Below are 14882 nucleotides of genomic sequence, written 5' to 3'. Positions count from 1 at the left end.
AAACCTAAAGCTAAACATGCTGCTAAAAATGACAAAATTCTCCATTTACAGTTCTTAAATCGTTAAAACTTGTGGCCCCTTTTACTGTGAGTAACAATAATCGTAAATGAAATAATTCTATTTGTGTTGGACTAACGGAATACATTCATCCTACAATTATAATGACTTTTGCGTTTGACCCAACGTGATACATTTTTACCGTTAATTTTCTCTTTTTTAAATGTATAATAACTTGGAATTTCTATATATAAATACTGTTTTGCTTCTTCATCGTGTAAGTTTAATGAAAAATAATCTATTAACATAGAAACTTGATATAAAGCAGAAGTCATTGCATTGTCAACGTTTTCATTTTCAATTATAATATTTTGCTCATTAGGAAGATAAACTGATAAACGTATATAGGATGACTTATCTTGTAGTTTTTTACCAATAATACGCCAGCTAGCTTCAACAGATCCAACATAACGAGCTTCGATGTAATTATGTATCTCATTATGATTAATAACAACACTTTTTGTTATTGGTTCAATAGTTGTAGCAGCAACATCCTTTATAAATATATTTATATAGATATTTAACTGATTTAATACTTGAAACTACTTCAACATTTATATGACTATTAAATATAATTGATAAAGTAGGACAATATGGAACGACATAACGATTATCAACTACATATCCACCAGGACGTTCAAAATTTCTTCCATTATTTTGTCGACGATAATAAGGATAAGCATCTTGATTCATTCTAGCTTCTTTGAGAAAAGGTTTCGGATAATGTTTTGAACAACAACGTCCATCTACTAAACACCAATCGCTACAAGGTCCATGAATCATATGTCTCATAACTATATCATGTAAGATTTGATTTTCACATGGATCAGGAATTTCAGCAGAAATAAATTTATCAACAATCTGCGGAGTTGTTATTTTAAAATTATATTTTAATGTAATTAGTATATGAACATGTGGCAACCCACGTTTTTGAAAATAACGTTTTAATAACGTATACAAATGCTGCTACTTCACCAAAAAACTTTTGCTTAACAATCAAATCAATTAAATAATCAATTAACTAATTCTATTACACGATTATCATTTGATGTACCAGCAATACAAATAGTTTGTTGATTTGACTTTTTCGAAGAATTTTCAACTAATTTGTTATTTTCACGACGATGTCGTTGATTCTCCCTTCTTTTTTCTCGATGTCGTTGTAAAAATTTTTTTTCTTCTAAAGTACGTACAATTTTACGTCTCGTCATTTTATAAAACTTTTCTATATTAATATACTATACAGGGTGTACCACCTAGAAGTGGCCACCCCCTTTTATCTTTTAAACTAAAAGACATAGACCGTAACAAATATATATGAAATTAAATGGCTTTAACTGAATTTTATTATGAGCATAGTGGTTGATTACAAAATTTATCTGTATTAAAGAACGGAGAGATATGTATAATTTTTTTATAATAATGTAGATATTTTGATATAATAAAAGTTGTAGCGCTGTTTGAAACGAATATAACGATGTATGATTTAATGTAAATATTTTACATATTATACGAGATTTTCCGGCTTGAAATATCGCGGGCGACGTCCACCATTTTATTTTCGGCCCTGTGATATAGCCAACTTCTGACTGAGTATCATGATTAAATGACAACATGACATATGTCAACCTCTAATGCACGAGTCAGAAGTTGGCTATATCGCAGGGCCGAAAATGAAATGGTGGACGTCGCCCGCGATATTTCAAACCGGAAAATCTCGTATAATATGTAAAATATTTACATAAAATTATGCATCGTTATATTCGTTTCAAACAGCGCTACAACTTTTATTATATCAAAATATCTACATTATTATAAAAAAATTATACATATCTCTCCGTTCTTTAATACAGATAAATTTTGTAATCAACCACTATGCTCACAATAAAGTTCAGTTAAAGCCATTTAATTTCATATATATTTGTTATGGTCTATCTCTTTTAGTTTAAAAGATAAAAGGGGGTGGCCACTTCTAGGAGGTACACCCTGTATATATTGGGTTGGGGAAAAAGTTTCTTCGTATTTTCCGGCAGATGGAATTAGAATCGCATAACCTTGATAATATTAATCGGATCTGTCAATACTTTGTGTGCGTTTGAAAGGTGACATATCATAAAGAAAAAGTAGCAAAAAAGTAGTGATATTTATCTATTCAGTTAAAAGTTATTGCATCTTGAAAATGAGTGAAGAGAAAGAAGAAATTCGATACATTTTAAAATTTTATTTTAAAAAAGGGAAGAATGCAACTCAGGCAGCTAAAAAAATTTGTGATGTTTATGGACATGATGCTGTATCAATACGTGTTGCACAAATCTGGTTCAAGCGTTTTCAATCTGGAAATTTTAACGTCAAAGATACACCTCGCTCTAGTCGACCGATCACTGAAAAAGTCGATGAAATTATGGAAATAATTGAACAAGACCGGCATATTAGCAGTCACGAAATCGGTAAGCAACTGAACATCGACCACAAAACAGTTTTAAACCATTTGCAGAAAGCTGGATACAAAAAAAAGCTCGATGTTTGGGTGCCACATGATTTAACAGTCAAAAATTTAATGGATCGATTTTCTATCTGCGAATCATTGTTAAAACGAAACGACATCGAACCATTTTTGAAACGGCTCATAATAGGCGATGAAAAATGGATCACGTATGACAATAATGTACGAAAAAGATCGTGGACAAAGCGAAATGAAGTTCCGCAAACTGTGGCAAAGCCAAAATTGACGCCAAGAAAAGTGATGCTGAGTGTGTGGTGGAATTACAAAGGAATCGTTCACTACGAGCTGCTGCCGTCCGGTCAAACAATTGATTCTAACCTTTACTGTCAACAACTGGAAAGATTACGCCAGGCAATTGAGAAAACGCGACCAGAATTGATCAATAGGAAAGGCGTCGTCTTTCATCACGACAACGCGAGACCTCATGTATCTATAGCGACTCGTCAAAAATTAAGAGAACTTGGCTGGGAAGTTTTGATGCACCCACCTTATAGTCCTGACCTTGCACCATCAGACTACCATTTATTTCGATCTCTACAGAACTCTCTTAATGGTACGAAGTTGGCTTCAAGAGAGGCCTGTGAAAATCACTTGTCACAGTTTTTCGCCCAGAAATCACACAAGTTCTACAGTGACGGGATTATGGTTTTACCTCAAAGATGGCAAAAGGTGGTCGAACAAAACGGCACATATTTAATTTCATAAGCTTCATTTCAAATATGAATAAAATTTGTTTCATTTTTGCAATAAAATACGAAGAAACTTTTTCCCCAACCCAATATAATATACTATATATATAATACTATATATACAGGGTGTCTGCTAAACATGCAAAAATTCAGGAGGTGATTTATTGGGTTATTTTAAGACTTTTTTGTTATCTGATGATTTTTGAAAAAATGCTTTGTTTCGAAAATAAAAGCAATAAAAGTTTTTCGACCAATTTTTTATTCCATAGATAACAGGCGATACAGGTTTTTTAACAAAATTATTGAAAATTACAAGAACTGTTCAAAATGACTATCACCAGCTAGGATGCAGGAATCTAATCTTCTCCTCATTGACAGCCGAACTATTTCAAAAATACCTGGGTCGTTTCTTATTGAATTGCATCCATCATTTATACGATTTCTCAAATCTTCCACATTTTCCACTGGAGTAGTGTAAACTAATGACTTTAGGTAACCCCATAGAAAATAATCCAAAAAAAAAAAAATTGGTCAAAAAACTTTTATTGCTTTTATTTTCGAAACAAAGCATTTTTTCGAAAATCATCAGATAACAAAAAAGTCTTAAAATAACCCAATAAATCACCCCCTGAATTTTTGCCGCATGTTTAGCGGACACCCTGTATAATATACAGCGTGTGTCAAAAGTTCCGGGACGGCTGGATAATTTGAAAAATACGCATCACAGAGGAAAATGACCTAGACAAAAGTTGTAGGATTTTTCCCGGGCAATCCGACGGTGACCTTAGATTTGACCTTGCCCATGACCTTCAAGGTCATTTCAAGGTCAAGTCCGTTTTTTCAAATGGGACCCCATACTTTTGACGCCGGAAATCAAAAGAGCAGAAAATTTTACGATCGAATATGTCCTTGATCAACTAATGGATATGACCTTGAAAGACATCCCAAGGTCTAATACAATTGGTGCATTGAACCTTGAGAAATATGCATCCCAGAGAAAGATGACCTGAAACAAAGATGTAGGAATTTTTCCCTGACAATCCGATGGTGACCTTAGATTTGACCTTGCCCATGACCTTGTAGGTCATTTCAAGGTCAAGTCCGTTTTTTCAAATGGGACCCCATACTTTTGACGCCAGTTAAGGCAAGACTTATTACTTTCCAGCCAGTTAAGGCAAGACTCGTTACTGTCCAGCCAGTTAAGGCAAGACTTATTATTTTCCAGCCAGTTAAGGCAAGACTCGTTACTGTCCAGCCAGTTAAGGCAAGACTTATTACTTTCCAGCTAGTTAAAGCAAGACTTATTATCTTCCAGCCAGTTAAGGCAATACTCGTTACTGTCCAGCCAGGTAAGGCAAGACTTTTGATCATCCAGCCAGCTAAGGCAAGACTTATTACTTTCCAGCCAGTTGAGGCAAGACTCATTACTGTTCAGCCAGTTAAGGGAAGTATTGGTAGTATCTTATTGCTTAAGGACAGGTTTTTATGGTGCAGCCAGTCAAAATTATTTTAATAAGTGTTCAAACTGTTCTCCGTTAACCTCTTGACAGTAACCCAATCGATTATAAAAACTACGGATTGCATTCGCAAAATACTCAGCTGGGATAATAACACATTCGTCTAGTATACGTTGTCGTAATTCTTGTAAATTTTGAGGCTTATTTTTGTACACCCTATCTTTGAGATAACCCCACAGAAAATAATCAAGTGGACTTAAATCGGGTGACCTAGCTGGCCACTCAATGTATCCTCTACGTCCTATCCACCTATCATTAAAAACGACGTCTAAATAATTGCGCACATTTCTTCCATAGTGTGGTGGAGCACCATCTTGTTGAAAGTAAGTGTGCTCAAAGTTTTGGCCAGTTATCTCCATTATTCTAGGGACTATTTCATTGCGAAACATATCCTCATATTGTTCGGAATTTAAATTTCCTTCAATAAGAAATGGACCAATTATTTGATCGTTTAATATTCCAGCCCAAACATTTAGCTTCTCGGGATATTGCATGTTATTTTCTCGCTTCCAATGAGGATTTTCATTATCCCAATATCTGCAGTTATGTCTATTCAAAGTACCGTCGAGCTGAAATGTTGATTCATCCGAGAAAACTATGTTAAAATGAAAGTTCGGATTGTTATCGATCCGTGCCATCATATTCTCACAAAACTCAACTCGACGATCGAAATCGTCTTCGTTTAATTCATGTACAAGCATAACTTTGAATGGATGGAATTTATTTTTCTTTAATATTCTATGAACCGATTTCATACTTACGCCATGCTCTTGAGCAGCTTTGCGAAGAGTATAATGAGGGTCTTCCACGATCGATTGTAAAACGTCCAATGATTTCTCTTCGGTTGTGGCTGTAATTGGTCTTCCTGTTCGTGGTCGATCTTTAACGCTGCCAGTATTCTCAAAACGTCTTACTGTACGTTCGACAGTTGATTTTGATATCGGGGTCCATTTCTGAAAGTTTCATTAAAAAGATCTTTTACCTGCATAAAAGATCGTCTAACCCCAGCCCAACCTCGCATCATTAAAAGTGATATCCTTTCTCTCTCAGAGAGTCGCTGCATTATGATTTATAAGTAAATCGTGCAGACGATGGATTATGAATGACAGTTACTATCAAGGAGAATTGCTCAAAACGTAGTCATAAGTGAATGTTCTTCAACTATCTCCAAAAGGACTGTTGAAGAAACAATCACTGCAGCTGATGTAATGTCCCGCTAACTAACCTAAGAAAGAATATTGGAGTCCAAGTTGACAATAAAAGTTAATGCACTTTAGCTAATGAGAAGAATCAACAAAGAAATGAACACTGCTAACAGTGTACCTAACAGCTTGCTACTTATTGAAAAAGAGATGTTGAATAAGCAGTTAAACGGCAAAAGTAAATTTTCTCAAATTTCCGAAGAGACGATCGAACAACTATCACTGCACTAAATGCAAGGTTTCAGAATAAAATACTTTAAGAACGACAGTTGAATAAGAGGCCAACGCTGAAATATGATTGTTCCTGCCGACAAGCAACTACGTGAAAAAGGTCGCCAAAAAATCAAATAATATACCTCATAAATCAATGTCTACAATTAGATGTACATCAGACTTCAGTAACGTAATGACTTACACTATTGGACATCAGGGAACAATGTTATTTAACTTTGATTACTGTCAGTCATGAATGGTCAACAGTGAACAAAACTGATTACGTTGGATACGGCCATCACTAGTTGGTCACTATCTGTCATAAATGGTCACAGGTGGTCACATGTGGTCAAAAGCGGTAAAAGTAGTTAGTTTGGTTACATATGACCATAACCAATCGAAACTAGTCAGAAGCGTTGAACGTCAGAAAAGTATGGGGTCCCATTTGAAAAAACGGACTTGACCTTGAAATGACCTTCAAGGTCATGGGCAAGGTCAAATCTAAAGTCACCATCGGATTGTCAGGGAAAAATTCCTACAACTTTGTTTCAGGTCATCTTTCTCTGGGATGCATATTTCTCAAGGTTCAATGCACCAATTGTATTAGACCTTGGGATGTCCTTCAAGGTCATATCCATTAGTTGATCAAGGACATATTCGATCGTAAAATTTTCTGCTCTTTTCATTTCCGGCGTCAAAAGTATGGGGTCCCATTTGAAAAAACGGACTTGACCTTGAAATGACCTTGAAGGTCATGGGCAAGGTCAAATCTAAGGTCACCATCGGATTGCCCAGGAAAAATCCTACAACTTTTGTCTAGATCATTTTCCTCTGTGATGCGTATTTTTCAAATTATCCAGCCGTCCCGGAACTTTTGACACACGCTGTATATTATACTATATTAATATACTATATATAAAATCTTAAACATATACACGTAATATATTATTAATAAATATTAATAAAAAGAAAATAATTTATACAAGAAATTTTATACTATTGAAATATCTTTTACTATTTTTATATTATAATTATTAAATAATCTACATACTATTATCATATTAATAATTTATTATTATTATTATTTCTATATTATTATTTAAATATTATTATTTATAAATTATTTATAAATTATTATTATTATTATTAGATTAAATTCAATTAAGATAAAAATTAATATTCTCTTTAGGAATGGAATCTGACGAATTATTATTGGAGTTACAATTATCATTTACTTTAAGACCAAATATGGATATCGACGTCGATACAACGCTCAAGGAATTAATAAAATTGTTGCTGTTTTTCTCACTTTAAATAAATTAACTTACATAAATAAGTTAATTATTATGGTTATTATAGTTATTGTTAAAATTATTATTTTGTTATCATCATTATCATCATCTTTATTGTTATTATTATCATTATCATTGTTGTTATCGTCAATATTATAATAGTTTATATCATCAGTATCATCATTTATATATCATTCATATCATCGATTATCATCAATATCATAATTATTATTAATAATAATATCAATATTTCTGAATAATATGATTTATTTATTAATTACACATACATAAAAAATAAAATAAATTACAATATATAATAATTAATAATACTACTGTAATAAAATTAAATATGTAATTATATTAATTAAATTTTTGTAAATACAATATAATAAAATATAATACAATAAAATTGAAATATAATTAAATATAAAATACTAATTGTAAATAAATTAAAATAACTTATAATATAAAAAGTTTTCCCAAATAATTTTCTTTCTTTACTCTTCTTTTCCTCTTTTTCTACTATTTATTTTGTCAATTTTATAACTTTCTCGCCTTTCCTGAAACAAAAGAAATAAATATTAATAATTTACATTTATTTAAAAAAATAATATATAAGAAATTATACAAATAATACATACATATGTATAATTTATGTATACATATCTATATGTATACAGGGTGAGTTTTTATCTTAAAATATCGAAATATCTCGTAAAGTCTAAAAGATACGAAAAAATGTTTTAGAGAAAAATTGTATGGTTTCAAGGGAGACATAAAATGATGTCATTTGACCTTGAAAAGTCATCTGAAAGTTATGTGAAGGTCAGCACCAACCTTTTAAATATGACATCCTATATGTTTGTGTATATTCTCGTAGCTCATCTAGAGAGCTTTCCAAAACACTATAATTAAGTTAGTTTTCATTAAGTATTGGGTTGTCCGGAAAGTCCGTGCGGATTTTTAAGCAAAATTCGAATGAAAAAATTTTGTTGTTAAAAGTTATTTCATTCTGTGATATATGCACCATTATTTTGCACAATACTTTTCCATCTTTCGGGTAATTTCATAATTCCTCTCTCATAGAAGTCTTGGGTTTTTTCGGCGAAGAAGCTGTCCAAGTAGTTTTTGAGGAGTTGCAAAGAAGCAAAGTTCAAACCATTAATTGAGTTTTGTAGCGACCGAAATAAATGAAAATCCGAGAGTGCAATGTCGGGGGAATACGGTGGATGAGGCAAAACATCCCAGCCAAACGCCAATAATTTTTGGCGAGTCTGCAAACTTGCATGAGGTTTGGCGTTATCATGATGAAAAACGACGCCTTTCCTATTGATCAATTCCGGACACTTTTTGGCGATTTCTATCTTCAATTTATCCAACTGTGAACAGTACTTGTCCGAATCGATGGTTTCGTTGTCCGGTAGTAGCTCATAATATACTATCCCCTTCCAATTCCACCAAATGCAGAGCATTACCTTTTTCGGATGTAAGCCTGCCTTCGAAGTGGTTAATGGCGGTTCACCTCGCTTGCTCCACGACCTTTTACGCTCGACATTATTATAAATTATCCACTTTTCGTCGCCTGTTATGATGCGTTTTAAAAATGAATCGTATTCATTGCGTTTGTATAGCAAATCGCTGATGGAAATGCGGTCAATACGATTTTTCTCAGTTAAGTCGTGCGGCACCCAAACATCAAGCTTTTTTACCATCTGGAGCTTGTTTAAATGTTCGGAAACAGTTGATTTGCCAATGTTTAACCTCGCTGCGATTTCCCGAACTGTGATCTGCCGCTCGGAATCGATTAAAGCTGTTATTTGGTCGACATCAGTGGTGACTGGCCGACCAGAGCGAGGAGCATCTTCAATATTCATTTCTCCTGAACGAAATTTAGCAAACCACTTCTGACACATGCGATCACTTACGGCATCTTCCCCGTATACGGCACATATTTTTTTTCGAGTTTGTGTCGCGTTCTTTCCTTTACGGAAATAAAAAAGCATTATGCATCGAAAAAACACGTTATTTCCTTCCATCTCTAAACTAATGTCAAGTAAAAAGTTTTTAATTTATTGGAATAATTAATATCACTAAGTATGCGTTGAAATGTCACTAATCAAAACACGAAAGCATTTGACATATCACATCGACATAAACTTGTAAAATTCGCCTTTGAACGACATCTATTGAGAAATCCGCACGAACTTTCCGGACAACCCAATACTTTCCGAATTATGAAACTTGGAGTTATTTCTTAACTTTACATGAACCGTAAAATATCTTCTAAAATATTCTTCTAAAATATCTTTTAAAATTTTTTGATTATCTTATCTTAATATTCTTATGTATAAAATAATAAGAGGAATCAATTGGTGTAAAAAAAACACATAATTGTTTCGAAAACAAAATGTAATTTGCATTTAACAATTACACTTTTTTTTCGTAACAATTATATGTTTTCCTTACACCAATTAATTCCTCACATTATTTTGTACATAAAAGTATTAAAATAAGATAATCGAAAAATAAATATTTTACAATTTATATAAAAAGAAATGATTTTAAGCCTCAGAAAGTACTTAATAAAAACTAACTACTTAAATACTTAATAAAAACTTAATTATAGTGTTTTGGAAAGCTCTCGAGATGAGCTACGAGAATATGCATAAACATACAGGATGTCTTATTTAAAAGGTTGGAAGTGACCTTCACGTAACTTTCAGGTGACTATTCAAGGTCAAACTAATAACACTATCTTATGTTCCCTTTGAAACCATATAACTTTTGTCTGAAATATTTTTTCGTATCTTTTAAACTTTACGAGATATTTCAATGTCTCAAGATAAAAAAAGTCACCCTGTATATAAATTATATTATATATATATATATATATATATATATATACATGTATATGTGTGTGTGTGTGTGTGTGTGTGTGTGTGTGTGTGTGTGTGTGTATTTAAATTGTATTATATTAATATATAATTATAAAATAACTTAATGTTGCTAGTCAAATAATCAAAGGATCGTTGAAAAAAAGTGTAGTCTACCAAACTAGCCAGAAATTTTGTTTATTAATACGACATTTCGACCATATGGTTGTGGTCCTTATCAAGTATATACTGGAAAAGATTCATAAATAAATTAAATAATTAATTAACGGTTTGAATAATATAACAAGCACAACGAATTAAAGTGTGAACAATTTTACCGATGTAATAATAAAAGACATTTACGTACGCGAGTGAAAGAACATTGTAATAATATAAAGTTACATGAAACTAATCACTCGGTCATTAACAAACATAGATTAGAATCCGGACATGATTTTGACTGGTCGAAACCTAATATTTTGCATAGCGAAAAATATGTTCGAAAGAGAGAGATCGCTGAAATGTTCTTTATCAAGAGATTTAATAGTCTAATCAACCTACAAAAAGACACGGATAGTTTAAACAACATTTATGACAAAATAATAAAGGTCACGTACAGTAGTTTCGTTTTTCCTCTTGTGTTTAGTTTCTTGACGAAGTCTCACACGGACGCATCAGTTTCTCTCAAATTCGAATATAGTTAAATAACGTTTTTGTTAATGTGATTTGTGCAGTTTTGCAAGATTATCGTCTATGCCTGTCTCCTGATTATTATTACATCGGTAAAATTGTTCACTTTAATTCGTTGTGCTTGTTATATTATTCAAACCGTTAATTAATTATTTAATTTATTTAGAAATATTTTCCAGTATATACTTGATAAAAACCACAACCATATGGTCGAAACCTCGTATTAATAAACAAAATTTCTGGCTAGTTTGGTCGACTACACTTTTTTTCAACGATCCTTTAATATATAATTTTATATAAATAATTTTATAGATCTTATTATTAATATTATATTAATAAAATCTTAATCACAAATCTTTTCCTGTAACGTAAACTTAGGAAAAGTTAACATATATTCAATATTTGTGTCAATAAAATTTTTTACTATTCACGAGTTCATGCTAGAGAAAAAGATTTATGACCATGAGATATGACTATGAGATTGATTGAACTCCAAGTAGGGAAAAGATCATACCACTTGTATCATGTTTATATTTACAATTATATTTACAATGTATATAGAATATAAGCTATATTGTAATGTATTTAATTATGTGTATATATATATATATATATATATATATATATATATGGGCGTCGTTAGGTTGCGTGTTCGCTTTATCTTAACCGGAAGAGGATGCGCTACTAGCCGCAAGGTCGACGAGGTTTCGCTTGAATCACTACTCACAGTATGGATCTATGTACAGTTTATTTCATACGTCTATTTACAAGTTTATTTACAGGGCCCTGAAAAGGGCTGTTTAGATCGACGCGTTCGCGATATGATATCCGCGGAGTCGCCTTGGTATATCGGAGAGGTCCCCAGGAGCCATCGTCGTCGTTGTTGTTGACGTCCACCGGTTTGCGGCGCTTTGGTGGCTCCGTCTACTGGCCGCAGTGCTCGTGGGCGTTTCCCAGTCGGAGTCGGACTGGGTCTCCTGGTCCGCCGTTGATTTCGGCGGCTGCGTCACCTGGACTCCTCGGTGTATCCGGCTAACTGCGGTGGTCTGCGTCGTCCCCTGGGTCGTCCGGTGGAGCGGAAAAAGCGGCAGAGGAGACAGTGCCGCTGGAACTGCCCAGGATGCTGGTGGCGAAGTGTATCGCCTTATCCGGATGTCCCAGGTGGCTAGCAGCTCCCTTGGTGGCCTGGTGAAGCGAGTCGGCTCTAGACCGATAGGCTGCAGTGTCCACGGCAGCAAGGTGAAGGACACTCTCCTCTCCGGCTCGACAGCTGCTCCGTTCGACGGTCGAAATGGCCCGGGTGATCGGGGCGTTGACGCTGGTCGAGGAATGCGGCTCGGCTGGCGGCGAATCGGAAGTATATCTTCCGATTTCAAAAGAGGAGTACTCTCGCTGATTGATGTATAGTGTTATTAGCGACCTTATAGTCGCATCGAGCTGAGACTCGAATTCGGCTTCTCGTGGTCGGCCTTATATACGGGTCCTGCCGGATTTCACTTGCGCGAAGATCGGCACCTGTATGCTCGCGCTACCGCGCGCGTACTTGTGTGCCTAGGTTGCCGTGCGGCCAGGCGCTCGGCGTTATACACCCTTACGCTTATGTGGCGTAAGGCAGGACGCCACAGGACCCTCCTGGATGTATTAAGGCCCGAGGTTGATTTAAGCTGGCTTGAATCGGACGGGTTGGCGCACCGCTCGTCTTGATCTGGTCGTTCCTCTCGTCTCAGTGATCTTGGTGGGCTCCGTGTCTGCCCTGAGCTGCGTGTTGGTGGGAGGCTCTTCAGCCAGAATATAGGCTGGTTTTAGCCTACCCATCGTGATGTTGACTGCTTTTCCCCTGATTTTTAGTTTGTAGGTTTTCGTGCCTCTGTTCAACACCTCAAAGGGACCGTCGTAAGGCTGGTGGAGGACCCCTGCTGGCGCGTCGTGTCGCATGAACACGTGTGAAGCCGTCTCCATGTCTTTAAAAACGAACGTTACCCTCTGTCCGTGTCGTCTGATCTGAGGCTGTAGTCGTGTCATCGTTCGTCGAAGCCTGGCTACCAAGGTGTCTTCATCCTCGTAGTTACCGTTGTGGCCAGAGAGGAACTGTCCTGGTGGAACCGGATTGGCTCTCCGTAAACCATCTCGGCTGGTGTGGACTTCAGGTCCTCTTTCCAGGCTGTCCTGATGCCGAGGAGGATGACCGGTAACGTCTGGGTCCAAGCTTCTGTTTCGTGGCATCTGATGGCTGCCTTCAACTGCCGGTGGAACCTTTCTACCATCCCGTTTGCCTCTAGGTGGTAGGCTGTCGTCCTGATGTGTTTTGTGCCCGTCATCTTTGTCAAGCTCTGGAAAAGCTCGGCCTCGAATTGCCGGCCCTGGTCCGTAGTTATTCGAGCTGGTGTGCCGAATCGCGCTATCCAGGCTGAAAAAATATGTTTAGCGACGGTCTCTGCCGTGATGTTTGGTATCGGGATTGCTTCTGCCCACCGCGTGAATATATCCACGATGGTGAGGCAGTATCTGTGTCCCTCTGACACTGGCAGTGGTCCTACGATATCTGGGTGTATATGCTGGAATCGCTTTGTTGATGGTTGGAAAGTTCCTGTTTGTGTGCGATTGTGTCTCGTCACCTTAGCTTTCTGACACTGAATACATGTTTTCGCCCAGTTCATGCAATCTCTCTGCATTCCTGGCCAGACGTATCTTTCTTTGACCAACTTTGCCGATGCTTTAGTTCCTGGATGGGCCAGTCCATGCAAGCAACGAAAAATCTGTTTTCTTAGACTTTTCGGCACGTACGGTCTAACAATTGGTGTGCTCGTGTCGCACCAAGCTGTCATCGTCGATCCTGGTATTGAGATGCGTGTCAGCTTAATTTTTTCTTTATCTTTTAGTAGCTCTTCCAACTCTGCATCGTGTTGCTGTTCATGAGCTATAGTCTCCAATTCTACTGCTGAGTGTATGTCTCCACTCGTGATAATGCGTCGGCCACTGTGTTGTTTTTCCCTTCAATATGTTGGATGTCTGTTGAAAATTGTCCAATGTACTCTAAATGTTTTGCTTGTCTCGGTGAACTTTGCAGTCTTTCTTAAAGGCGTAGATTAGTGGCTTGTGGTCAGTAAATATTGTGAATATTCTGCCTTCTAACAAGTGTCGGTAGTGCTTGATGGTGATGTAGATAGCTAGTAGCTCTCTGTCATACGGACTGTACTTCGTGCTGTGCTAAACTTTTTGCTCAGGAATGCCAGTGGCTGCCATCCATTAGCGATTCTTTGCTGGATTACGGCACCCATGGCCGTGTCTGAAGTCTGTTGTCACTGCCAATCTAGCTGCTGGATCTGGGTGAGCTAATAGCGTGATTCTCGACAGGCTTTCCTTGCACTGGTCGAAGGCTTGTGCTTGCTCTGGCCCCCAATTTGTTCCTTTGATTTTAGGTCCTTTAAGCACATCGTTTAGTATGGCTTGTTCTTCGGCTACTCTCGGGATGAACCTTCGGTAAAAATTAGTCATCCCTAGGAATTGCCGCAACTGTTTAACCATAGTCGGCCGCGGGAAATTTTTGATCGCCTCTATCTTTTCTGGCAGTGGTTGAGTTCCTTTTTCCGTGACCAAGTAACCAAGAAACTCCTCGTCTGCTCCGAAGATGCATTTGGCTGGATTGATTCTGACCCCGTATTCGTCGAGTCGGGTGAATAATTGGTTCAAATGGATTTTGTGCTGTTCTTTACTTGATGATGCCAGTATATCGTCGATATACGCGTAGCAGAAGTCCAACCCGTGCAAAACCTCGTTGATGAACCGTTGGAACGTCTGCGCTGCGTTTCGTAATCCAAACGGCATGCATCTGAACTCGAACAGTCC

At 36.3% G+C, this 14882-nt stretch overlaps 2 protein-coding genes across 2 annotated transcripts; one reads left to right on the top strand and one right to left on the bottom strand.

Moving 5' to 3' along the window:
- Window positions 1–2458: 2458 nt before the first annotated feature.
- On the top strand, window positions 2459–3265 carry LOC105255282 (histone-lysine N-methyltransferase SETMAR-like). The gene has a single exon (XM_011264466.2). It carries the CDS (start codon window positions 2459–2461, stop codon window positions 3263–3265), a length of 807 nt encoding a protein of 268 aa, XP_011262768.2.
- A 5215-nt stretch (window positions 3266–8480) lies between these two features.
- On the bottom strand, window positions 8481–9347 carry LOC105258041 (histone-lysine N-methyltransferase SETMAR-like). Its single transcript, XM_011269095.2, has one exon. It carries the CDS (start codon window positions 9345–9347, stop codon window positions 8481–8483), a length of 867 nt encoding a protein of 288 aa, XP_011267397.2.
- Window positions 9348–14882: the final 5535 nt, after the last annotated feature.

The sequence above is a fragment of the Camponotus floridanus genome, unplaced genomic scaffold (genome assembly GCF_003227725.1).
Source record: "Camponotus floridanus strain SB8 unplaced genomic scaffold, Cflo_v7.5 scaffold260, whole genome shotgun sequence".
Lineage (NCBI taxonomy): Eukaryota > Metazoa > Arthropoda > Insecta > Hymenoptera > Formicidae > Camponotus > Camponotus floridanus.
This window is presented reverse-complemented; position numbering and strand designations above follow the sequence as displayed.